This window comes from Pyrus communis, chromosome 5 (genome assembly GCF_041283825.1).
Source record: "Pyrus communis isolate YQ-2024b chromosome 5, ASM4128382v1, whole genome shotgun sequence".
NCBI classification, from domain to species: domain Eukaryota; kingdom Viridiplantae; phylum Streptophyta; class Magnoliopsida; order Rosales; family Rosaceae; genus Pyrus; species Pyrus communis.
The window spans coordinates 13,010,913-13,037,577 of record NC_142569.1 but is presented as its reverse complement, the minus strand read 5'-3'; the positions used below and the strand labels follow the sequence as shown (position 1 = coordinate 13,037,577).

Here is a 26,665-nt window from a genome sequence, read left to right as displayed (position 1 = left end):
AAAGCCTCTCCAGTTCTCTCACTCTCACTACATTTCTAAAGGTTAACAGAACTGGCCGAACCGGATCGTGCGCATTCAGTTTGACCGTTAAGATGAAAAAAAAGATTAATTAAAAGGAAAACATCAATCAACGGTGTCATGCCCAACACGTGGCACGTGCGCCGTCTTTGTCAACCTGGTTTCTCAACTATCAATCCTTCCTTCCTTGAAAACATTCTGCTAATTTAGTTACTTTTTAAGCTTGTTCATTTGTCAGTAATGAAGAAATAAAAAGTTGAATAATTCAGAATGGAAAAAAAAAAAAAAAAAAAAAATTAAAGAAATTGAGTTAACACCTTCCTTAGTTAATTTGACATTTTCATTACGGATTTTAGATGGGGAAGTAGTAGTCATGAATGGAACCTAAAACAAACGAGGCCTTTATTCCTTCTCCCTCTCCTCCCTCTCTCTCACTCTCTCTCTCTCTTTCTCTGAAGACTGCAACTCCCAGCGAGCTGACATGGGTGGCGATGGCAGAGGTGAGTTATCAGCTCATCCATAAGCCATATATAGCTTTGTCACATGTGATTTGGGTAAGTAAAGTTAATAACCGACTATTTCTCTAATGGTAAAAATACAGTTACTGGGGAGCAAGAAGAAGACTCCTCACTCAGCGAAGATTCCTCCCAACTCTCATCACAACTTCTAAGGTACCTCATGGATTCCCATACTCCCATTCGTTCTCTCGTTTTCTTACTTCCCGTTTGGTTCCTGAGAAAATATGATGAAACAGACATGATCAAAATTGGTTTTGAACTATAGGACTAGATTCTCGGAAATCATGTTTCAATTTCTTGTTTGTAGCGTAATACACGCGAAAACAGAAATTGGGTTTGTAGAAGTCTGATCAAATTTATGTCTGTTTGTGAAAGTTTGAAACTTTAAAGTGGGTTCTGGTTTTTCAATGGGGGCAGAAATGGTGTGAGCATGAATATGGAGGATGCTGCAGTGGATGAACAAACTGGGCCGGGTTTTCAAGAATTTTGCGGAGTGGGAAGTCAAATTTCTTCCACTTCTTTGGATTTTGAAGCCGATCAGAGGATGGAAAATGTTTATAGGAAGATTTTGCAAAGTTATGATGACTTGCGGATTCGAAGCAAAGATTTGGAAGAAGCCAAGAGCAAAATCTTGAGGTATAATATTTGTTTAGTACGAGACCTTTCGGTTTAAGATTTATGTGCATGTCAGAACGATTCCAGTACTTCGCAAGATGCTTTGTCCTGAAATTCCTCGGGCTATACGCATGTTATTTGTAATGTGTGTCAAAGATATGCTCTTTTTCTATATGTGGTCGGTATAGTGGAACAATAACTCGTTGAGATTGATTTAGAATTTTCAGAAATTAAGGCCTATTTTTGGTATCATTTTAGGACTTAACGATATAGTATATCTTCTGTGTTTAGGACTTTTTTTTGTTTATATTGGCTAGATTGGTTATATGGTTGCTTGAAGTGATGTGGTCTCATGGATTTAACAGCTACACTCCCGGTGCGTGGATTGATAGAGTAGGTGCTGTGAAACCGAGGGACTATGATGTGCCAAATACAACAACACTTTTATTGGTTGGTCCAAAAGGATCTGGAAAGAGCAGTCTTGTAAATAGAATCTCGAAGGTGTTTGAAGATGACAAGTTTGCTTCGGAAAGAGCCCAAGTATCATGTATGGCTTCAGTTGTGAATCATTTAAGACGCTTATTTTAAAATGAACTTAGTTATGTATGTTCCACAGCTTAACCTGTATTGTTTCATTGTGCCAGATAATTCATCTATTGGAGACGGAACCTTTTTCCTCCATGAATATATGATACCAAGATGTTCGAGTTCTTTTTGCCTTTATGATACTCGTAGTCTGTCTGATAATTCACCTGAAAACATAAAAATACTGAAGCATTGGATGGAACATGGTGTTCGTCACGGGGAGCTTGTTGTAAGGTCTGCATTTCCAAGTCTGTACAGCCGTCTCATTTTGGCTTTACGAATTTGTTTACTTTCATTCACTTTAATTTATCTCAATTGACTCTCAGGGATTCAGACAGTCCAAGTTTGAGGAACACAATGATGTACAAAGATCGTGATGATGGTTATCTGTTCAGTGAGATCAAGAACGTTAATTTTGTCATATTTGTTGTTAATGGTCTTTCAGTTCTGAAATCAATGGAAAGCGATGAAGATGCAGAGACGCAATATACTGAAATGATCGCCTCAGCTTTCAAATCTCGATACTTGGCATTTAAAGGTAATTGGATGTTGAAGTTTTATGACTCAATCTTTATTTCAATATTTGAAGGGAAGTGTTGGAAGCTTGAATTTAAGGTGTTTAGTCACTACCTCTCCCTTTTTTCGTCCAGATGATAAACCCCTTCTTGTTGTTACACATGGTGATTTACTTTCACTTGATGAACGTGCTCGTGTTCGTGTCCATTTGGGAGAACTGCTTGGTATTCCTCCTACAACACAAATTTTTGACATCCCAGGTGACCCTTGAAGTTATCCCCTTCTCCGTTATGGTTTTCATATTAATTCGTTTTTACAAAATTTGATGATTCTCTTTGTGCTTAATAGAAAGCAGTGATGCGGTAACTCAGTTGACAATAGTTGACATGATACGCTATTCACTTGAGCATGCCGAGAAAAATCTTCCTCGTAAAAGAAAGGTCAGTACTTTTGCAAACACTGATGGAATCTGTCATCTGTTTGCTATGATCTTGCCCAAATCTTTCCAGTACCTTGTTGGTTTGCTGATTGTGGTTAATTACATGCAGGTCGAAACTTTGTCGCTGTTATCATGTATGCTCCTGCTACTATTCCTCAGCATTGCCATAATGATCATGTACGCTCCTGCTAATATTCTTCAGCACGGCTACTGCCCTTCGCCTCAAGCGCATATTCAACATTGCCATGTCCCTTCACCGCAAGCACATGTTCACAATAACCCATCACCCCCCTCACCGCTTTCATCCACTTCGCTCCAAGAGCATATTCAGCATGATCCTTCAGCGGAAGAGCGTATCGACAATAGCCCTTTGCCGAGAGTGGAACTTCAGAATATCAGGATCGATTGGAGTAAAATCCGACACTTGTGGTTAGACGACGGGATCGAATGGAGTAAAATCCGACACTTGTGGTAAGATGAATAAGTAAATTTGTTTCAGTGTCTTATAATTCACTCCTACGCGGTATAATCGCGTTGTTCCGACATTTTGTGTATACGCGCCTGTTAAGTGCTTATGTTTATATGGTTTTGTAATCTGTATATGCACGTTCGATCTGTTTCGCTTGCAGCGAACGCCCTTGTTGATAATGTTGTTCATTCTCTGTATTGTATTAAGATTACTCAAAGTTGTATTTACGCGTATTTCCCAAAGATTCGTACACTCGAAATACATTTGCTCCAAGTAGTAAAGGTGTTTCTGTTGATGAATAAATAGAATCAATCTGAAAAACTGTTGAACGTATTATTCGTATTCAGCATTCTTCCTTCGTATTCCAGAAAAGGAACAACAAAAAAAGCACCGAGAAAACATAATCTTTGAAACAAAGACAGGCCTTGGAATCTTGCAAGGGCTTATGCTACAGACAGTTGAAGAAGATAAAAGACCAAAACTTTGGACTCCTCGAATCAAAACTTCAACACCCGCCAACACCAAAAATGGGCAAGACTACCGAGATTTGCTCGGAGGACATCCTTGATCTTCGACTTATCACGGTCAAGCTGGTACGATGGATAATCAAATGCCTCACAAAGAAATCACGTGAGAAAAATAGATATCTTAATAAAATTTGTTGATGAACTAGGATCATCGTCCTGAAACGGCGGTGTTTGGAATGCTCTGCATAAACTTGGCTCTTGCAGCAGGGTCAGTTGAAAATCGACCCAGTACAGCAATTGTTGCTGTACTGCTTCCAAACTTCTCGATTCCTCTAGAGATCATACAGGTGTGGCTAGCCTCCACAACCACAATCACATCTCCACCTAACAGTGGTGATATTGTCTCTGCTATCTGTCGTGTGAGTCTTTCTTGTACTTGGAGCTTAAAACCGTAAAAACACACAATCGATTGCAAAAGAGATTTTCCGATGGGATTGGATCCTTCGGTGCACATATATCCTATATGCACAACACCGTAGAAAGGAAGTAGATGATGCTCACACTGAGACCAGAATGACAAGTTCAGCTCGGAATGGATGTGCTTTTCCTTGAAGTTATCTCCATTGTCAGAAACAAAGCCATTCAGCTTCATATCGAAGTTACTATTTTGGAAGTTCATCAACCACTTCACAAAACGAGCAGGTGTTCCTACAAGCTCCTTCCTTAATGGGTCTTCACCCAGTGACCTAAGAATTGAAGCTACCGCAGTCACCATTCCCGGATTGACAGATTCCATCTTGAAGGTAGCAATTGCACCAGCAGAAGATCGAGATGGACACCAATGGTGATTTTGTTTGTCTCTCACGCGAGTTTTCTCCACATTTATGCCTCTGAATCTCAGCAGACTCCAAAAATCAGCCCAAATATTGGCATTTTTATTTTCAAAGACTCCTGAACCTGCGCTGACCAGTAACTCTACCCATCCTTGGTGGTTCGAGTCAAGAAAAACTGATTCCAGATTTGGGAAATTGACGTGCAAACATTGGAGTACGACTGCAACACCTGCTGGTTTGATTCCATGCTGCAAAGCTGAACACACTTCATTCGCTAGACGTTGGGGATCTTGGAGACGTTTTGCGAACACATCAGCTACTCGAGAGAGCTTGCTTAAGCCTACAACCCGTTGACCAGAAGGGACATAACCCACATGACATTTAACCTGGAACGGTAGCATACAAGATTCACAATACGAGAAGAGGTCAAGATCTCGAACGACTACAAGTCCACCAGCTCCTCCAGCATGACCAACTGCATTGTCCAGACCAGCTTCAGGAAATAAAGCACCTTGCACAATGTCCTTAACCTTTTGTCTGTAACCTGGGAAATAATTAAGGTTTCCGAATCAGTACTCGGGATAGCTTCACTTTTAAGTGAATATTTTAAAAGAAATCAGCACCACCAATAACATCCATGTCATTTTAAAAGCAGGTGAATGAATCAGGAAACATGCTTCATGCTGCATAAAGAATCAATTCCGAAACGGCAATTGAGAACAACTTCTTAACTTTAAGATAACACACACGCACACACATACATATATGCCAACGAAGAACTTAGCCTCATAAAGAGTTGGAGCACAATTCCTCACCCCTAGCAACCTAGAAACAGAAGCAATTCTAGATGTTTTTGGTAGCCATGATGGATAAACTTAGACTTACGCGTATACAGAAAAAAAAGATGATTAAAAGGAATAAAAAATAGGAGGGAAAATAAGGTCAGCATCTAGCTTCCAATAAATTACACAGAGTCAGCATTCCAAAAGAAAAGTCTATGTTTTTGAAGTTCCAAAAGAAGATGATCCGTGTACTGGAAGTCCGAAAAATGCATACAATTGCAATCCTGAAATCTGAGGTCAGAGTTTTCGAGGTCAATAAGTTGCGGAAGCCGGCTGCAAGTAGGAAGCATTTTGTATCATTGCTAACAATTTTCCAGAAAAAAGGTCAATCCAGGAACTTGATCAATGGGAATAGTGTCAGCAGCTTGAAAGAGTAACACAAAACGTCAAAAGTTTACCACAATCTCTTCCTACCAATATAGGCCCACGAGGATTGCATAACAGCGGTTTTCGTGTCAGGATCCTCTTTTCATATGGAGTCCCAGATACTTGGAACACGACTAGTTTGGTACTAACATGAAAATTCCAAATTATTGAACAGAGATTGACAACTAAACCCAAATACTACCAACTAAACCAACTACCCAAGACCCTCAACAATTCAAAGGTAATACAAAAACTAAGGAAAGAACGAAAATTGAGAACAATGGTCCACACAATAACACAACAAAAATCAGAAAATCCCGCAAATAAAAGAACTGAACAAAGTTTGTAAAATTCAAATTCGAATCTCCCGCAAATTAGAAAAGTTTAAAACATCGTCTTTGTTAAACAAAAGTTAGGAGAGTAATTACCCCTTGTTCCTTCTCTGAGGGCCTTCGCAACCCGAAAAGGCGTCTTCTTCAAGCCTTCTCTGTTAACATCCTCCCCCAAGCCCTGCATGAGAACTTTGACAGCATCCTCAATAGCTATGGTTTCGGGTTCTTCCTCGAAACTCAGCTCAATGCAACCCAGCTTCACTCCATTCTCAAGCTCCGAGCAGAAATGCCCGTCATCCAAAGCGCCCATTGACGGACCTCCAAATCCAAAAACAGCACCGACGCAGATCCCAAATCAGGCCCCAAATTCCAAATCCCCAAAATACACAGCTAAATCAATCGAAATCAAAGGTGCCCAGATGAAGAAAATCAAAATCAAATCTTTCAAAAAAGCCGCGACGAATCAATAAAAACACTCAAAACCAGAGCTACCCAGATGGACCAAAGAGAGAAAAACCAATAACCCGAGGTACCCAGATGAAATTAACAAAAAATCAAACTATTGAGTTCAGAAACAAGGATAGAGAAGAAGAAAAAACAGAGAGGAGTGAAGTTATAAAGGGAGGAGGCTAAAGGCTTAAGGGGATGGGAGAAGGAAACGTGGGGCTGGGTCTTATGTAGGAATGTGTGGATCTTCGTCTCTGAGGATTTGGGAATCTCTCATCAGAATGTGGGACCCGACCCAATTGCCCACATGAGGGGAGAAGAGAGAGAGGCTGTGATTTGGGGTTTGGTGGCTCTCTGTTTTTTTGCACGGGACCGAAGCACCTGGGTCGGTTCGGTTGTGTCTGCTCAGTTCTCTTCTGTCAATGCAGATATATACGTATATATATAGGCCATACAGAGAGAGATAGAGAGAGATAGGTGTGATTAGAACATTTGACGCTCATACCAGTCAGAGCACCAAAAGCAAAGAAAACAGATATGGTGTTGGCGTATTGGCCTATCTCTATAAAATAGTACCTTTCACCAACCCATCACCACCAAAGAAGACATTACCACTCCCACCAACCGCAGATCTCGGATCTCTACTTTGCCTTTTGCTCTTTGTGTTTATGGTTAATAAATTCTTTGTAGAATAATATTAAGAAGATCAAAATTTTAAATTAAATTTACAAATTAAATAATATGTTACTAATATAAAATAAATATATATATAGTTTTTTTATTTGCAAGTGGTTCCTTTAACATATTGGTGTAAAGATGTCAGAATGACATGCGTTCAAACCCCAGTAGTTAATTTAACAAAATATATTGTTTGACAAAAAAAAAAAAAAAAGTTTGAACCTACTCCGTCATGTAAAGACTCAACACATTTCCCTTATTGTGGTAAAGGGCCAATCTCTTTCATTATTTGAACCAAGCAATGGATGGATGCTTCTAACTCAAAATCAATTCTCAATGGCTGGAAATGTCCAAGAATTTTCAACACTTAAGTTAGACTTTTATCCTTCAACATGAGATGTTTGGTTATGTTCAACCAGCGGATTCGTGACACCACTTTTTTACACAACTTCAAAACTTGATACTAGATATTTGGTTATATTTGACCAAAAAGATATATATAAGGAACTAGACTATGTTTGTATGAGAGATATGTAAGTACCAATAAGATTGGAAAATTTTAGTTAGAAATGAATTACAAAACATTATAAAAATGAATTTGAAACACACTACAGAACATTAGGAAGACGGAGTTGAAATGAGTCATTTGTAAATCTCTTTCAATGCATTGTATATGGTCGTTTCAAATTCCTCAAACGAAATGTTTTGCACCACATTTCTAACTAACCCAGGCTAAATCCTTTGGCATTTGCAAATCCCTCCACAGATTCATGGATGTTATACATGGAATCCCTATATCTCAATTATTTCAAGAAACTAGGGTCAAAGATTAAAAATGATGATGGATGAATAGTACCTCACTTTGTTAGAGCGTTTCCAAACAAACTAAATGACATTTGACATAAACTCCCCTAAAAAACATAAACTCCCCTAAAACCAGTACTACAAACTAACCATCCACAAATCACTTTTAGTTTCTTCTAGAAGCAGTCTTAAACAAACTCATAGTCTGATACATATAAAAATAGCTGTTTTTAAATTATGAATGTAAAAATTTATGCATGCATTTCAAACTCTTATCTATATGCAACGAAAAATGTTTACAGTAAGAAGTTGCGTATTTTTTAAAAGTTTATTCTATTTTGTCATATCTTATCGGTCGTCAAATATATTTTTATCTTTTTTACCAAATAAAAAAAATTCAGTCGTAGTAAGAGACTTCATAAAATGTTAAATATGGCACGATCTTGGTATAAGAGTGATGTTAGATGGCATCAGTGTTCAAAATATCGGTATCGATGGAAATATCGATATGCAAATTTGTAGAAATATCAATGGATATATCTGAAATCAACATTGATATCGATTGCCTTCGATGGAAATGGTGGAAATTTGCTAAAAAAACATGAAAATTTGAAATTATTGTTTAGGGAATGTCATATGAATCCACAACACATGTATAAATCAAGAATTAATGATTAGATACTGTGTAAAAAATAAGTATGTGATATGTGAGAAGGAAATTTTTTTTTTCTAATGACAAGTAATAGAATAAAACATTTCACTAGAATGAATAATTTACACATAATTAATTGAAACTTTCATCATGAAAGCAATACAAATTTTATTGAATTAAACTAATACCATACAGAATGCATAAGTTCATGGAGTTAAAACTGATAGTCAATCTTCATCTTTTATTTTGATTAGGCATTCATGCGTAGTACTTTCCAATTGCATCAATCTCCATATATATGATAGATTGAAAACTAAATTCACATAATAGAAAAAGAAACAAAGAAGGAAACGTGAAAATAAAGGAAGAAGAAATTTCAACCACTAGTCTGTAAGGATACATAAAATATTGAAGAAATTAACTGATTTCCAAAAATATTAGGAATATGGGGGTGAAATGTACACTTCACCCCCCCCCCCTTTTCATTTCGTTCCCTAAATTTTTGGATATTTCAATAGAAATATCAGCATATTCATGATATTTCAAACACTAGATGACACAAGGTTTATATTTTATTATGATTAATTAGCACTATTATTAAGAAATCACAGATGTTTAAATAATCTGATATGTTTAGCAACTGACATTTGGTCATGTGATATTTATCTCATCAATGCTGAAAAATGTTTTTAAGCTCGAGGTCTTTTCCTAGAATATCTCTTAACCTATTTTTGAAGTGACTGACGTTGGAATATCGAAGATACTAATGATTTATTAACCTTACCTACCAAATTCTCCCCATCGTATGCCAATTTCAAATGGGGTTTGTGCTTTTTCTTATGAAAGTGATATTGCGTAGGAAGAGTCATTCGCAACCTTGAATGCACGATAAACACAACAGCTCTTCACATTAGTGGTTAGGATGTCATAATGATTATGTTTTCACGAAAGAAATAAACTTGAAATTTGAATAAAAATAAGAATTTATAAATTAACATGCACTAATTTTCTTGTTTGGATTCATAAACATAAAAATTTAGAATTTTCACGTGGATAAAAATACAATGAAAAATTACACTTAGAGTATACCTTTATACTTAATTTTAAATTAAGATAACACTTTTTAAACATTTCAAATAAAGATAAAAGTTAATATATAACATCATTGGCTTTTTCATTTGAAGTGTAAGGTACAAAAATACCCTTTATAATAGTAAAGTATTTTCACACTTCTTATCTCCTTCACTTGGTCATTCTCTGTTCTATCTCTGCAATGTCCTCACCCGTCGTCGCCTTCACATCCAGAACCCATTGCCGCCTTCTCCACACCCTCGCTTCTGGCTATGAAGGGCCTCCATCCTCGTACGGCTCTGTCTACATCCCTCGCTACAGACTCGGATCCTATCTGGATGCTTGTGGTGCGGAGCCTGCAGGCCAATTAATCTCAGCCTTTCACGTTGCCTTTCACTTTATTCTCAGCCTCTCTCCTTCATCGCCAAATTCGCAAAAATTAGCCTCTCCCCTTCACCGCAGATTCCCATTTGCTTTGCAAAAAATTGTGAACTGGAATGTGTTGGAACACCAACATCCAATAGAAAAACGAAAGCTAAACACTCTGCTCAAGAATTATGAACAGAAACGGATCCAATCTCACAAAAAATTAGATTGCCAAACAAATTGTGCATATGTTATTTATCTTTTAATCTCTATTTCTTGAATATCAGTGTAATATCGCAGAGAAATTTTGAAAAAATTGCATCAAGAAGAGTAGCAGAGGCTTGAAGCTTGAAGCTATGTGCAAAGGATATTGGGCAGAAGATATTGGAAAGAATCCCCAAAGTTCACTGTAATTTCTTAATTCCTTTTAGAAAAGAAAGGATCAAGCCAACGTGCAAAGGATATTGTGAGAAATGTGAAAGAAGATGAAGATTCCATTCAGGTCATGGAATGGCCGAATTTTAGAGAACCAAAAACAAGTCAATGTTACATTGACATGCCCTAACCTAGAAAAAAAAGTCATCACTGTACAAAAATAATCATCCCACCACCATCATTTATGTACGTATTGAAACCATTCTTATACACATCACATCACATGCCATGCAAGTATGTGACTAATATTAATCAATATTACTCATATTCTTATTTGTAGCGTCGTAATTTTTTTTATTTTGATGTTGAAATACTTATTTCCGCATTAAAAATAAAATTTTTGCAAAAATGATTTATGACAGATTGAACTGATTCTGCCAACATGATCGAGAGTGAGTTGAAATGATTATGCAAAAATGGTCAATGATGGGTTGAACTGATTCTGCAAAAATGATCGAGGAGGGTTGAACTGATTCTGCTAACATGATCGAGAGTGAGTTGAACTGATTATGCAAAAATGGTTGAGGATGGGTTGAATTGATTGTGCAAAAATGGTCGAGAAGGGTTGAACTGATTTTGCAAAAATGATCGAGAACCGGTTGAACTGATTTTGCAAAAAAGTCGAAGACGAGTTGAACTAATATTCCAAAAATGATCGATGATGGATTAAACTAATTCTGCAAAAATGGTTAAAGACATGTTGAACTGATTCTGCAAATTGGTTGAAGACAGGTTGATTTAATTTTTCAAAAATGATCGATGACAGAAATTGGGTTTGTAGTGTTATACACGTGAAAACAGAAATTGCAGAGAGAGGTTGTGATTTGGGGTTTGGGGGCTCTCTGTTCTTTTTCTTTTTTTTTTTTTTTTTTTTTTTGTACGGGACCGAAGGACCTTGGTCTGTTCAGTTGTGTCTGCTCAGTTCTCTTATGTCATTGCAGATGTATATGTATATATAGGCCATACAGAGAGAGAGAGAGAGATAGGTGTGTGATTAGAACATTTAGACACGAGCAAATTGTAGCAATGATTTTTCAACTTTAATCAAATTGGAGTAATGATCCCTCAACTAAAAATTATTACCGTTGGTCTCTCAACTCATCAAAATATATAGTTATGGTCATTTTCGTCAACTTTGTTAGAATTTTTTCAAAATAAGTTATGTTGGAATGACCATTGCTACAATTGAGGTCCCTCAACTCATCACAATACGTAGCTATGATCATTTTCGTCAACTTCGTCAGAATTTTGTCAAAATGAGTTATGGGTTAAAGTTGAGGGACCATTAATTCAATTGGGTTAAATTGAGGGACCATTTCTCTAGTTGGATTAAAGTTGAGGGACCATTTCCCTAGTTGGATTAAAGTTGAGGGACCAATGATAATTGATTTTTAGTTGAGAAACCATAGCTGCACGTTTTGATGAGTTAAGAGATCAATGATAATGAATTTTTAATTAAGAAATTATTACTCCAATTAAGTTAAAGTTAAAGATTTATTGTTGCAATTTACTATGTTGACGCTCATACAAGTCAGAGCACCAAAAGCAAAGAAAACAGACATGGTGTTTGCCTATTGGCCTACTGGTATGGAATAGTACCTTTCACCAACCCACCGCCACCAAAGAAGACATTACCACAGTACCACTCCCACCAACCGCATGTCTCGGATCTGTACTTTGGTTTTTGCTACTTTGTGTTTATATGTTTATATACCATTAGAAAATAAATATGTTAATCAATATTTAAATAATAATTTAATATCAACAACAATGTCATTTGGTTTAAAAAATTTGATTTTCATAGCATTGTTTTCCTTGTATTCTATATGCCATTTGTACTCTGTTTTTATTTAACATGAAAAATTTTTTAGCACGACGATAATTCAGCATTATGATGTTACTAACTTACATATTTTATGGTTAATATAGTAACTTACCACCACCTAACGATAGTTTAAGTTTTCATTATCTTAAGAAAAAAACATGGCTATGACATGAGAGAGAGAAAAAAAATATAAACAATATGGGGTATGGTGTACAAAAATTTATCTCGTTAGTGTTTCAACGATGGCAATGGCAATGACAAAGTCAAGTTTTTTTTCTTTTGGTGGATAGCAATGTATGCAAATAAAGTTTATTCTATTTTTTCTTTTGATAAGATATTGGTGGTTGGCAAAGGTTTTATTTGTATATAAACTTAATTCTAGAGGATCTAAGAGAAAGATGTAAAATATATGAAGTTGATATTAGTGGTTGCCAAAGGTTTTAATGTTGATGGGTGTCGCAAGGGGAATGCCAACTTCATTGGTGTTGGTGGTGTTCTCAGAAATTTGTTGGGGGCATGGGTTTCTAGGTTTTGTGCTAATCTTGATCGAGATGAGATTCTATGTGCTAAAGTTTGGGGTGTTCTTATTGGGCTGCAACTTGCATGGAATAATGGAATTAAGAAGATTATGGTAGAATCGGATTTTGCTCTTACAGTTCAATTGATTTCAAATGCAAAAGTGGATAATCACCCTTTGGGAAGTTTAGTATTGAGTTATCGTGCCCTTATGCACCAAAGCTGGTATTGTGAAATTCGTCATATCTGTCATGAAAATTGTTTTGTTGTTGATGATTTGACTCATTTGGGTTTGTCATGCAATTTGGGTCCAGTGTTTTTTAAGCAAGCTCCTCCTTCTTGTCATTGACTGCTAATTGCAGATATAGCTGGAGTCTCGTGGCCTCGAGATATTCTATCGTAATCTTCCTTCTTTTTTTTTTTTCAGGCCTATGCCCGTTGTCAAGCAAAAAGAAAAAAAGTATATAAAGATTGTTGTAGAGGGTCAAAAAAATTTATCTTTCATTATTTGGACTAAGCAATGGATGGATGCATCTAACTCGAAATCAATTCTCAGGAAATGTCCAAGATTTTTCAACATTTAAGTTAGACTTTTATCCTTCAACATGAGATATTTAGTTATGTTAAACTAGGCAGATTCGTGACACTACTTTTTTTATACAACTTCAAAATTTGATACTAGATATTTGGTTATGTTTGACCAAAAAGATATGTGTTTTTTTACAATGTCACAGATCCGCTCCCATATGATATATACATATATATTTTCAAGTTAAAATACTTCTCCAATAAAAAAAAATAAGAATAATAAAGGAGATTAATATACATGTGACATAAATATTATTGTGATTTACCATTGTCCTCTCAAATCCACTTCTTTCATTGACGAGTCGGGTGAACTCGTAGGTTCACTAATCCGACTGTAAAGCGAACTACAATATGTTTAGATGAGGATATATAAATACAAATGAAAATTTAAAAAATTAGTTAGAAAGGAATTACAAAACATTATAAAAATGAATTTGAATCGCACTACAAAACCTTACGAAAACGGAGCTGAAATGAGTCATTTGTGAATCTCTTTCAATGCATTGTATATAGTGATTTCAAATGCATCCACGAAATATTTTGTACTACATTTCTAACTAACTCAGGCTAAATCCTGTGGCATTTGAAAATCCCTGAATAGATTCATGGATATTATATGGAATCCCTATATCTCAATTATTTGAAGTAAATTGGTCAAAGAATAAAAATGATGATGGATGAATAGTACCTTACTTCGTTAGAGCATTTCCAACAAACTAAATGACATATTTGACATAAACTGCCGTAAAGCCAGTACTACAAACAAACAAACTATCCACAAATCACTTTTAGTTTTTCTAGAAGCAGTCTTAAACAAACTCATAGTATGACGCATATAGAAATAGCTCTTTTTAGATCATGATCGTAAAATTTATGCATATAGTTCAAACTCTTGTTTATTTGCAACAAAAATGTTTCCAGTAAGAAGTTGCGTATTTTCCAAAAGTTTATTCTATTTTGTCATATCTTATTGGTTATCAAAGTTTTTTTTGTCTTTTTTTTTTCACCAAATTTTTGTTGTTATTTTGAAATCAATGTCCCATTAAAAAAAAGTGTGGTACAGAATTTAAGAGGTAAATGCAATGTATAGAAAGTTAATTTTATTCTTTAGTGGTTGTCAGAGATTTCATAAAATGTTAAATATGGCACAATCTTAGTGTAAGAGTGATGTAGATGGCATAACGTTTATATTTTATTATGATTAGTTAGCACTATTATTAAGAAATCACGGATGTTTAAAGAATCTCATATGTTTAGCAACTGAAATTTGGTCATGTGATATTTATCTCGTCAATGCTGAAAGAAGTTTTAAGTTCGAAGTCTTTTCCTAGAATATCTCTTAACTATTTTTGAAGTAACTGAGGTTGAAGATCAAAGATAGTAATGATTATTAACCTTACCAACCAAATCTTCCCATCGTAGTCCAATTTCAAATGGTGTTCGTGCTTTTTCTTATGAAAGTGATATTGCGTAGGAAGAGTCATTTGCAACCTTGAATGCACGACAAACACATATAGATTATAGAGTGAGACGTTCAAACCTATATACTACCCTTCACACGTTTTTTATTAGTGGTTAGAACGTCACAATGACTATGTTTGGATGAGAGAAATAAACTTGAATTTGCATAAAAATCAGACTTATAAATTGACATGTGCTAATTCATTTGTTTGGATTTATAAACATAGAAACTTAGAAATTCCGTGTGGATAAAAAAACTTGAAATTTGGGACCTCCAATTCCCATGTTTAAGTTCCATGTAAATATGTATAATTTCCCAATTTCTATGATTGAGAGTTTAAATAATAAATTTTGTATTCAATTCCATTGTTCTATTAGGTTAACCAACCAAGAAAATTAAAAAATAGAAAATAAAATCTCGTCATTTCAATTTTTATCATTTTAAAATTCCTTAATAATCTTAAATTTCTTCATCCAAACATAATATAAGTATTTCTCCGAATAAAAAAATGATTGCTCTTAATGAACTGAACTACCATTCTTATCGCGGTTTCATGTTTCTATTCTCACTTGGAAGTTTTATATAAGTGGCTTATGATATAACCCACTAATCAATAAAAGCCCATTTACACTTGGATTAAGAATGATCGAGTTGGAAGAGATCGGCCGGACCCAGCCCATTTGGCCACCGCATTGTTTCAACCCATATCTAGTTCGGATCTTGAAACTTGAATTCACACCATCCAGTTGCCCATCGCTGATCATTCTAGGGTTGGGCAAACGGGTCCTTGGCCCGCGGGTAGGGGCGGGTATAGGCGGGTCGGGGCGGGTACGGGGCGGGTCCTGTTTTTAAATAGGGGAAACGGGGCGGGGCGGGCCTAGGTAATGGCATTATAGGGTCGGGCCGGTTCCAGATTTATAGAAAAACGGGGCCCTGAACCGGCCCGTTTGTAATTGAAATGGACGGCCCAGATTGAAAATAAACATACCTTCCAATCATGACCGTTGGTTTTACCCTAATTGATTCAGTGAGATGTGAGAGTCTTTGCAGTCTCTCGATCGACCTCGACCTCTCCGTCTCTGAACTCTGAACTCTGAAGTCCGTCTCTGATGTGAGAGTCTTTCTTCTTGATTGTTCTCCTCGACCTCTCCGTCTCTGAAGTCCGACCTCACCTCGACCTCGACCTCTCCGTCTTTACTCTCTCTCGACCTCGACCTCGATCTTCTTCTTGATTGTTCTCCTCGACATCTCATCCTAGACCCAGGCACCCGCACAACCCATCTTCCCGATTCTTGCCCAAGTCAATCAAATCCCCAAGAAATTTCCAAGATGGGGTTGTTGGGCTTGGAATAGTGGCTGCCATGACTGATTTGGGCAGCCCCAATGAAGTGGCTTTGTCTGAAAAGTCACCAAGGTCGAGCCCAATCCCCATAGTCTCTGCAGCTAATTTCAGAGGTGGGTTTTGCGAGGAGAGGGCTAGGGCTGTGGTGGATGAATTGTCTGAGAGCTATACGTGTGTGATTTCGCATTTCGGAAACAATTTGACATCGAAGCAGGTTTATTTCGATGATAAGCTGAGTTGGGTTGTGGATGATCCTAATGCTGGTATGGTGGTGGCCCCTGGGGTGTTCTCTACTTCTCCATGGAGTATTGGTGAAGTGGGAAGAGAGTTTTGGGCTTCCGATTTTCTCAATTGTTGTTATCTTTGCAAGAAGCAGCTTCATGGACTGGACATTTTCATGTACAGGTAAAAACAAAAGTTATATATACATACATTAAATACACACACACAGACATATGTATATATGTTCTCTTGATGTATAGTTACGAGTTAATCACTTTTGATGATTGATTTTGGTGAAGCGTGATTTAGGAAATCGTGGATTTTGAACCACGTTGTTGATTTTGAATGTGGGATTAGTTTTTGCTTATTGATTATGTTGTGCAAACTGGTCAATCTGTAACATAATTTTTTGTCTCTGGTAAGTTGTCGGTCTAGGCAGGAGGATGTGACTCATGGATATGCATCAGCAACTATAGTATTTCTCCTCGTATTTGTAATTTTTTTGTTTCAAGTAGAGGGTTACCTTTCGTGGCATCATTTTCTCGTAGAGGTTCAACTGTTTAGGTTATTGTTCGTGATTGAATGGTACTTGAATGACTTCATTCCCGTATTAGGTCATCTCCTTTGGTCCTCTTTGTTGTGCTCTAGCATCAATAAGTAGCTTGTCGATTGGTTTTCACACTTAAATCCTTAACTTAGGTTCTCATTTAATTTATTTTCATTGCCATATTTGTTAAAGGTTTCAAATTAGGATCTGAGAAGCATACTGATACAACAGAGGTTTCAAATTATTTTCATTGCCATATTTGTTCACTCTGTTTAATTGTGCTGCGGCTGCTGCCTGCCTGTCCAATTTTACCTTGTACTTTTTGTTTAAGGGTGGAATTCTCGGGGCATTAGACTTAATGTGTAGATTATTTGCTATCAATCAGAAAGCATTTTGGTAAAATGTCATGAATGGTGAGTGCATGCATGTTGCTGCATGTTACTGGCCTGCACATGTTACTGGCCTGGACACGATTGGTTATTTGGATGGTTATTTTTCTTCTCTCTCGGCATGTAATTATGTTCCATGTCAAAGGTTATACGATATTTTTTCTTTTCTTTTTGTTATTACAAGCGATATTACTACTCTAAGTTAAACTAGGAAAAGATGAAGAATTTAAACCCGAAACACAGTAGACTGAAGAGAAAGATACCCTATTTATTAGGACAATCCATCACTTGCAAGATTATACGATTTTTGTTTCCTCTTATAGGTAGAATCTGCTTTTCCTCTTATAAGTAAGGTACCATATAATAATTTTTTGGATAAATGTGGATGGGAAACCAGAATATTATTTTCATCTTTGAAGTGTTTGTTTCTCATTTATACTGTCATGACTCATGTCATTTTCTTCTGGTGCAGTTCCGCGCAGCTATTCAGTTGCAGTTTGATTTCCATCGAGCAATTTACAATCTTGGAACCGTATTGGTTAGTTTGTTACTTATCTTAATAATTTTAGGATAATGTGATACTCCATTCATAATTTAAATGGACTCTCAGTTTCCTCTATAGTGGATAACAAGAAACCACTGGTTCTCTTATCTAATAATCCCCCGTAACTTGAATTACCAAACCTTGGTCTTTTTCTTACTTGCAGTACGGATTGGCTGAGGACACACTAAGAACTGGGGGATCTGGACACCCCAAAGAAGTTTCACCTAATGAGTTGTATAGTCAATCGGCTATCTACATTGCAGCTGCTCATGCTTTGAAACCAAATTACAATGTAAGGTTCCCATAGTTTTCTTTCTCAACCAATTTGATTTGATATTTATATGGAGAAAAGGATATCCCTTCAGTGAGAGAGACTTAATTTTCCTAATTCTTTCAGTGGTCATACCTTGATGTCTGCTTAATCTCGTTGGTTGAGAGATTATATTTTTGGTTTGCTGACATGATAATTTCTAATCTTCACAGCTTCCTTTACCATATCTTAAAGTTGGATATCTTACTGATCGTGATCGTGATCTGACTTTACCACCTGACTTTACCACCTGGTGTTGGTGAATCTGTAGTTCTGTACAATTTTTTTTTTCTTTCAAAAAAAAAAAAAAAAAAAAAAAAAGGGACCCGTGGACCCGGCCCGAACCGGCCCGTTTCAACCGGGGCGGGTAATGTCCGGTTCTTATATTAAAAAATGTAATCCCCGGCCTGGCCCGCCCCGTTCCCTTTGAACTTAGGTCCGGTCCGGTCCCTTCAAAATTGGGCTCGGCCCGGCCCCTGCCCAGCCCTAGATCATTCTTCCAACAAAACCCATGGATCCTCCACATGGATGGAGGCCATGCTTGCTTCACCATGCCCACCACCACCTCCACCACCATTACCACAGCCACCCTTTATTCCTCTGCCCTCTCCACCACCGCCGCCACCGCCACCACCATAACCACCACCACTTCCACCATCTCCGCCTCAATTTTGCGTCTTTTCCTCAAAACCCAGAACCCCCAGCTGCCGCCGCCATTCCTTTCCCAACCCATATGAATTCAGAACCTTCTGAGCTCAAAGAAGCGCACTACGACGATCCTACCTTTCTGTGAGTAGCTTCAAGGTCTAAGTATGATTTTGGTCCCTCTAGTTATAGTTAATTGCTGCAATTCTTGGAGGCTAGCTTAATTTCGCCATTTTTTTTTTTCTTCAAGGGAATTAGGAATGTGAGATGAATGCATATGGCGTTTTTGCACCTCAAGAAACTTCAATTTAGGTTCACACATGCCGGATGCAAGCAAATTATTGTCCTCGATTTGGCAATTCAAGATTTGGTTTCTGATCAGTTTGTTAACAGGACATTGCCGGAGCAGACGTATGGTGAAATCGGTGATGGTGTGGTGGAAGAGGAAGAGGATGATGAACCGATTTTCGTCTTAACAGACGAGTGGAAGGAGTTTTTAGCAAAATGTGAAGCTAAGAGGAAACTAGGTACTCTTTTCTCAGTCTCTCTGTTCTCTACTCTTTCACTTCACTTGAGGAAAATAATTTCCGTGCAACTTTTTCTTGTGTGCGGAAATCACTTCCCTTGCATCTCGAGAACATTGACTTGTATTAATATGATTGTGTGCTTGGTGTATGTAATTGCAGAGAAGCAGCAGGCCAAGAAGAAGGGAAAATATAAACAGAGTCAAGGGTGAAATCATAAGTTTCCTTTGGCTACGAGCCTGACTTGTAAGTGGCGTTTTTATTTTTTATTTTTGAAATATTGGCAACGATGAAATGTTGAAGTAATTTTTGTAGAAAAATGTAGCAATTATGCCAGAGAAAACCCTAATGTGACTCCAATGTTCATCGAAAGGAAGCTTTCTGATTTATGTGACACTATTGTTCTCCCAGAAGGTTACCGTGAAAGATACATTGATAGAGTTCTTCGTACATTGACTGGCTGTGCTAGCGGGAACGCTTGTCCGGCCATCTATGGTTTGCAGGCTAGCTTGTTGAGTGCAGCATTAAACCTTTCCTCCGGGATCATGCGGTGGTTTTCGTAGAAATCTAATAACTCCATTGATATGTTTTTCACCTGTCAAAATATGCGTTATAATTAATTCCCAGGGTACGAACAGAAAGAGGGCACGCTACACTGATTTGTTATTACCAACTCTAGAGTACGATGATATGCTAAATGAAGATGCAACAACTCTATTTGGATTGAATGATGACATGCTAAATGCAGAAACAAATAATCTTTTATACAATAATCTAAAGCGACATCGCGAGTGCGTATACTGGATTGAACGAAACCATATTTTTTTCCCTATTTTCAAGCCATTTGTACAGAAGTTCCCGATTAATGCTGCTCCAAATATCAAGTAACAAAGGCCAGGGCGGTATTGCTTTAACAAATGCACAGCCAGACGTTGTAAATGAAATCAGCATTTGCAATCAAATGATGAACCCAATTAGGGTTGCGCCTTAAACAGATCAAAGGTCTTTTTTCTCTTTTCATACATAATCATAAGGAAACGACGCAGATATATCCAGAAGACTCACCACATTCATGTCAACACGGAGCTCTTCAAACCATGCTGTGGTATCTTTATCTCTAAGTACGCTAGCGATGTATATGCAAGCTAAAGCAATCAGGTGTGGAGGATGTACAAGCGCAAGGTCCATCTTGTAAGTGTCATTTACAACTCCCCTGTATATAAAAAATGTCAAGGTTACCTCACGTTTAAGTTCTAGAGAGTGCGATAAAAATTCGCTTATCAGAAACACCAAAGAGGCATTTCTATATTAAAACCCCTTGACAACAAGCGGAGCCCTAAAGAAACAGCCCCCAAATAACAAGGCTACGGGTTGTGGGTTTCTGGAGATGATGTTTAGAATATGGATCACAGCGTTTGAAAATAAGACGCTTGGTAGATTGGACTCTTACCAAGTTAACTGAGTCATACTTATATCGTTTAAGCCTGCATCTTGAAGCAACCTGGAAAGAAATGGAGTGAAACTGTTTTAAGTAATAATCGAGGGGGATTACAGAGAAAATTACTGTAGTTAGAGCGTTATCAAGGTGGGAACTAAGCACTAGCAGGTAAAGAGATATCCATCTTTCCAAGCATCCACTAATCAAAACTGACAGAAAAAGTACGTACTGAGACAATGAACGATAAGGATGGTATACAACCAGATAATAGTTGAGAGCTTCTAAAATCTTCATTTCCATTTCAAGTATGTCTTTGACCTCATATCTATACTTATCATCCAAATCTGTAAAAGAAATGTGGCAGATCGACGTCAGTGTTGCAATATAAATAGAACGACAAGTAAATCATAACAAAAATTGGAGAAAGGCATCTATTATTTCCAGGAACAAATACTTACACATCTTTTTTATATAAAATACTAGAAGTTTAGCTTGCCTTGTGCTTTCTTCCGCTTTAGATGCCAGGTACAGGCAGGTTGGAGCTACAAGACGTGGATCATACTCAGACATATTCTTCCTGAAGCAATAACGAAATGTCATGCTTGGAAAGAAAAATCACAACTAAAATACAAAGTGCTGCGATGATAGATTACTAAACAAAGCCCAAAGAAAGGAATGTCAACCATAACTGTGCAGTGAATTGAGACAAAATTGCGTTGTGAACCCAGAATACAACAATCAGAACAATGCAATCAGAATACAATAAAGATTGAACACCCATACGCATGCATACATGGCACTGAACTTTTGGGGGGAATAAGTACTAAGAAGTTGATAAGTTCAAACACTCATCTAAACAACATCTGATAAGTAAGTGGGGTGAACTATAAGCAGATGAAAACAAACAAACAACAGGCAGGTCCAATCATGATTGACAATCAATGAGTCGAGGATATGCGTAGGTTAGTAGTTATTGTGATAAATCAGTTCAGAGACAAAAAAAGTAAAAAAAAAAAAAAAAAACGTAGCTTAGCTAAAGAAATTATTAACTTGACAGATATGAACTCAATTATGAAAGGAAGGATTTGGGGGTTAAGTTTAACAGCCTCAGGACTAACAAAAGAGAACAACCACAAATAAGCAATAAGCATGAACTTATGGCTAGCGACTGAGCATTTCTCGTACAATAGGACAATTAGTTAACGTACTTGGTGTACACACGTCTCATATATGTAACTGCGGTAGCTACAACCCTGAAACCAGTAAATAAGAAATCAGATAGATAGGCAGAAGTGAATTAAGGATTTTCCAGAACATAAGCAGATGAGGAAATTAGTCCGACCTTTGTCTCACTTTTACAAGTTGTGCCAATCTTGATATATCTGAAAGAAAGGAAAAGGGAAAAGAGAAAAAAATGATTAATTTACAGTAAAGCAGATATGAAAAATATAGTGATCAGCAGTATTATGCACGTGCATTTGAGCAACATCCATTAATCTTGTATCAGAAGCTCTATTCCTACGAGTTTAATTACGTGAAAATAATAACAATATGGTAGAAGGATATTCATCGCAAAATAACATCACTTCAACAAAGAAGATGCCCAAACCAACTTTGTAAGATGGTAAGAAGCCAAGAACCATATGACAACTTCTAGGGGAAATGATCATTTAGCAGAGAACCAACTCACACAACCGCATGACAGAATAACAGTTAGTTTCTTCTGTCGTTTCAATCCAGTGAAAAAGCTCCAAAGGTTACATTTCATCAATTAGGAATTCTTGATAATCCTGCTAAAAGTTACAATTCATTCTGTGGATTAACCCAAACAATAATCCGCAATCAAGCACGTTCAGTAATGCATAGTACCATTCACTGAATTGTTATATCATGATCAAACAAGAATCTCTATATCCATCCCAACACTCTGATGAACTACAGCTGAACTATCAAATTTTAATTCTTTTGTATCGATTAGCATGTCAAATTCAATGCAGCTGCTGACTCATATCTAATGAAGTTCTTAAATGCAAGGGCATAAGAAGCTCAATCGAAACCAAGAAAGTTCAACAAAAATGTAACAATTCAGCATCCACCACAGATATAATCAACAAATAACAAAAACCCATGTTGGGAAACACATTTAAAACCCAATCCACACAAATCGAAACAGAAACATGAGAGAGAGAGAGGGAGGGAGGAAATACAGTTAGCCATATGCATCTTTATAAGCTTGAAATCTTCAAGAGTGATGCCCTTCTCTTTATCAAGCGGGGACACCACATCAACATCTTCCTGCTCCAAAAGCTGTTTGCTGAGTTAATCAAAAAACAGAACCACATAAATCAAAACCCACCAAAATCAAAACAAACAACAAAATCAGAAACACGGGAAACAGTTTCGGGATCGAAAAGAGCGTACTAGTGGGACGAAGTCCAGAAATTGGCCGCCATGTTTTCTTTCCTGGGAGATTTCCAAGTCTGAGTTCCCCCAACTGTCAATTATTCCGCCGTTGCGAACTTCAGATTCTGTTTTCCGGGAAAGTAGAAATTGGACTTTGGATTGAACCCATTTCGTTGACCATGGGCCTTGCAACCCATCTATTTGAATCCAATTCAACCAAAGCGGTCCAACCCAACTAGGAAAAAGTACAAATGATAATCTACCGACAGAGTTTCACCCTGAGCATAGCGCCCTGCACATGAGCCGACCAAAACCCCTCTCATCCACTCGTTTTAAAGCTGTAAAAATGAAGCTGGAATTATTGTGCGAGATTGTAATGGGATTTTTTTTTGCTTTTCAAGGCTGTTAGTTTGTGTCTGCGGTTAGATTCTCCTCCAAAGTCTATTGTCGATGAGCTCCTAGAGGATGTCTTTTCATTCTAATGGACTGGGTATGTGCTCCTCTCGGTAATGTTTTTTGGTTTGTTAAGTTGCAGATTATGGTTATATAAATATACATGTGCTATTTTTGTAAAAAATATATGTATTTAATATCCAACATATATTCATACTACTTATACTTTATATCATAAACCAAAAAACTCATTTCCCGCATGTCATGTATTAATATTTTTCTTATCACTTTGTCATTTTTCACTGTTACACTGAAATTTTTGTAACATTGAAATTGTAATCCATTATCATTCAAAATGGTCCCTATTATCATTTGGGTATAAATCATACTATAATAAAATTTTCTTAATTATTTTTCGGTTACTTTCATTAGAAAAAATTTCTAACTTTGTCCTTATTCACCTTCATCGAAGTCTTGTCATTGTACTAGTTTCCACGTAATAATTCTTTTTTATTGTGGTGGGGTTCATTGTATCAGTTTCCATGTAATAATTCCATTTTTTGGTGGTGGGGTGTTTTATTGTGGTGGGAGTTTTTTGGGGTGGGGGCCCTTCATCGGAGTATTGTCATTGTATCAGTTTCCAAGTAATAATACCTTTTTTAGGTGGTGGGAGTGTTTTGGTTTGGGGTGGGGGGCCGGGGCAAAACCTAACAAATCCAATCATGCATAAATATGTGGTCAATAATTTTTAACATATAACATCAGCCCCTTTTTTCTCCCACGTTCATCGTACTTACTTATGCATATCCGCACGTCGTTGGTTTTGCCGAACCAGTGAGGCTGAATAGGAAACGAGTTAGGTTTAAGTTAGGTAAGCGGTCGATTGGGGTCGAATTTAAGTTAAAAAGAGATGCTCTCACCGAAACACCTGTGGATGAGTTTCATTTGCTTTCACTATTAATGTTAAATCTATATTTCTAAAAGCAAAACACATTAGGGTTCTTGGAATGTAATATAAAAAAATACGGTCGACCGGGCTGGGGCACTGTGAAACATTTGCATGAATATTGTGCTTCATATGTAAAGGTAAACTCTGGTAGTTGAAATAAGAAAGAATCATTGGAAGGAAAAAAAAATAATAACGATAAAGAATGTTGTACACTAGTTTTCGTTAGGGATGGTAGTTTTAAACACGACATCTTAAAATGACTTGAAATCATCATAAAATGGGTGGTACTATCCACGTAATTTTTTACCTCTCAAATCTTTTTTAATATATGATCGTCGGATTGAATTAATTGAAGTAAATTTAAAAATAAAAATTAACAGAAAGTGTGAAAGAGATAAAAATAAGTACATGTATAGCATTACCTTAAATGTAAAACTTGACTAGAAGCTAGCGTTACTCACGAGCTTTGGATTCATGCATGTGTCATATCATTCAACTAACTACATTTTTTTTTTTGTAGGTAAATTTATGGATCTCGTATTGAATGAATAGGAGAATATCAAATAATAAGAAATAATAAGAGTTATATGAGAAATAAAAATAAGTACGTGTATAACATCAACCTAAATATCTCGAAGCTAGCATCACTCATGATCTTTCGATTCATACGTACGTGTGTCATGTCGTTCAACTAGGTACAACATGTTGGGTGGCTAAGAATTAATTATACTCATTTGTCTCCGAAATTAAAAGTTTGCAGCGTGACAAGCATAAAAAAAATATAAAAAACGTGAGGCTAATGCATATTGATGAGTAGGGAGTAAACGCAAAAATATAAATAAAAGAGTTCCTGCCACTTAAATGTGAAAGATCTTGGATTTGATTTTCGTCAAATGTGACTTTAAATCATATTATTGCTAGCTTATTGGTGAGGCATAACTAGTCCCCCACCACCTTAGATACTATCGTTTATTAAAAATAAATAAATAAATAAAAGAGTTCCTTAAAGATAGGCCATGTAACTCTTGTTTCTTAAACTTAAACTCATATCTTTAAACATCCAAATAAAACTCAAAATTAAAATTTGTTAACTTGTGGGAAACAAGTAATCTATTATTATCTCTACTAATTAATAAAACTCTCTTTGTCAACCAAAAGAGGGTGAAAAGATAAATTAATCTTTTATCATACAAAAAAAAAATTATGGGCAATAATGTAATTTCACAGGTCCAAATTTTACTGTTTTTTATTGAAGCATCACCTACCTGTGATGTTAAAATACCTCCAATATTAAAAAAAAAAAAAAAAACCAAAAACAAAAACCTCCCACTTCCCCCACGTTCTCTCTCTCTCCCTCTCTCCTTCTCATTTTCTAAAAAAATGTGTTCATAAACATAAAGTATGTAGGCAAATACTAGTAAATTATCTAAAAGACCCTAATTATCTCTACTAATTAGTAAAACCCTCTTTGTCAATCAAAAGAGGGTGAAAAAACAAATAAGTCTTCTATCACACAAAAAAATGATGGGCAATAATGTATTTTCACAGGTCCAAATTTTACTGTTTTTTTTTATTGAAGCCTCACCTATAGGTGATGTTAAAATACCTCTAACATTAAAAAAAATAAATAAAAAAAAAAACCTCCCACTCCCCCCCCCCACGTTCTCTCTCTCTCTCTCTCTTTCTCATTTTCTAAAAAAATGTGTTCATACACACAAAGTGTGTAGGCAAATGCTAGTTTTAACTAATGAATCTTGTTATTACCAAAAATAATGATGAATTTCGTTAAGTATTAACGTGCATAATTTCAATAAAATAAAAAATCCTTCCCGTGAAATCATTTTTTCCATCTAGCCTTCTTTTTAAAGCAATCTAACATTTTAAAATTCAAATAGTAATGCACTATTTGCGGGAGTGAAAAACTGTGTTATTTCAAGAGTTAACTATACAATTATAAATATATGATATGCAAATGTTTACCTACACTTTTTATTTAAAATATAGATAATGAATTTTGAATAAAAAAACATGTCTCTATTTTTGTGCTAATTAAATTTATTAATGATTAGCACGTTATTTATGTTTGTAGATAAATTACTTGCATGTATTATTATT

General features: G+C 36.3%; 5 protein-coding genes and 1 long non-coding RNA gene across 9 annotated transcripts; 4 read left to right on the top strand and 2 right to left on the bottom strand.

Annotated features, from left to right (window-relative positions):
* The first annotated feature begins 213 nt into the window (after positions 1-213).
* On the top strand, positions 214-3,493 carry LOC137726554 (uncharacterized). 3 transcript variants are annotated; one of them, XM_088694429.1, is made up of 10 exons: positions 216-518; positions 620-689; positions 954-1,172; positions 1,517-1,698; positions 1,796-1,970; positions 2,063-2,274; positions 2,387-2,512; positions 2,601-2,692; positions 2,801-2,912; positions 2,949-3,402. In XM_088694429.1, the coding sequence occupies exons 1-10, from the start codon at positions 500-502 to the stop codon at positions 3,164-3,166; spliced, it is 1,425 nt and encodes a 474-aa protein (XP_088550555.1). In that variant the 5' UTR covers positions 216-499; the 3' UTR covers positions 3,167-3,402. The 3 variants fall into 3 exon arrangements, with proteins under 3 accessions (XP_068321588.2, XP_088550555.1, XP_088550556.1); XM_068465487.2 differs by having other exon boundaries at positions 214-518; positions 2,801-3,493; XM_088694430.1 differs by having other exon boundaries at positions 361-518; positions 912-1,172; positions 2,801-3,493.
* On the bottom strand, positions 3,475-7,095 carry LOC137726555 (GTP cyclohydrolase 1-like). Its single transcript, XM_068465488.2, has 2 exons — positions 6,097-7,095; positions 3,475-5,004 (listed from the first exon to the last, which is right to left on the bottom strand). The coding sequence occupies exons 1-2, from the start codon at positions 6,308-6,310 to the stop codon at positions 3,836-3,838; spliced, it is 1,383 nt and encodes a 460-aa protein (XP_068321589.2). The 5' UTR covers positions 6,311-7,095; the 3' UTR covers positions 3,475-3,835.
* A 5,592-nt stretch (positions 7,096-12,687) lies between these two features.
* On the top strand, positions 12,688-16,595 carry LOC148696801 (uncharacterized). The gene is made up of 3 exons (XM_088693379.1): positions 12,688-13,019; positions 13,222-13,254; positions 16,103-16,595. Exons 1-3 carry the CDS (start codon positions 12,688-12,690, stop codon positions 16,593-16,595), a joined length of 858 nt encoding a protein of 285 aa, XP_088549505.1.
* A 1,148-nt stretch (positions 16,596-17,743) lies between these two features.
* Positions 17,744-18,539, top strand: LOC148696800 (uncharacterized). Its single transcript, XR_015962024.1, has 3 exons — positions 17,744-17,882; positions 18,052-18,180; positions 18,372-18,539. It is a non-coding gene; the product is annotated as an uncharacterized LOC148696800 (long non-coding RNA).
* A 154-nt stretch (positions 18,540-18,693) lies between these two features.
* LOC148696799 (uncharacterized) lies at positions 18,694-19,756 on the top strand. 2 transcript variants are annotated; one of them, XM_088694428.1, is made up of 3 exons: positions 18,694-18,987; positions 19,237-19,370; positions 19,530-19,756. In XM_088694428.1, the coding sequence occupies exons 1-3, from the start codon at positions 18,710-18,712 to the stop codon at positions 19,577-19,579; spliced, it is 462 nt and encodes a 153-aa protein (XP_088550554.1). In that variant the 5' UTR covers positions 18,694-18,709; the 3' UTR covers positions 19,580-19,756. The 2 variants fall into 2 exon arrangements, 1 of the variants encoding a protein (XP_088550554.1); XR_015962742.1 differs by having other exon boundaries at positions 18,868-18,987; positions 19,094-19,756.
* Positions 19,608-23,627, bottom strand: LOC137726843 (cyclin-C1-2). Its single transcript, XM_068465800.2, has 9 exons — positions 23,227-23,627; positions 23,013-23,119; positions 22,148-22,187; positions 22,014-22,058; positions 21,264-21,382; positions 21,035-21,149; positions 20,818-20,868; positions 20,433-20,580; positions 19,608-19,962 (listed from the first exon to the last, which is right to left on the bottom strand). Exons 1-9 carry the CDS (start codon positions 23,256-23,258, stop codon positions 19,858-19,860), a joined length of 762 nt encoding a protein of 253 aa, XP_068321901.2. The 5' UTR covers positions 23,259-23,627; the 3' UTR covers positions 19,608-19,857.
* Positions 23,628-26,665: the final 3,038 nt, after the last annotated feature.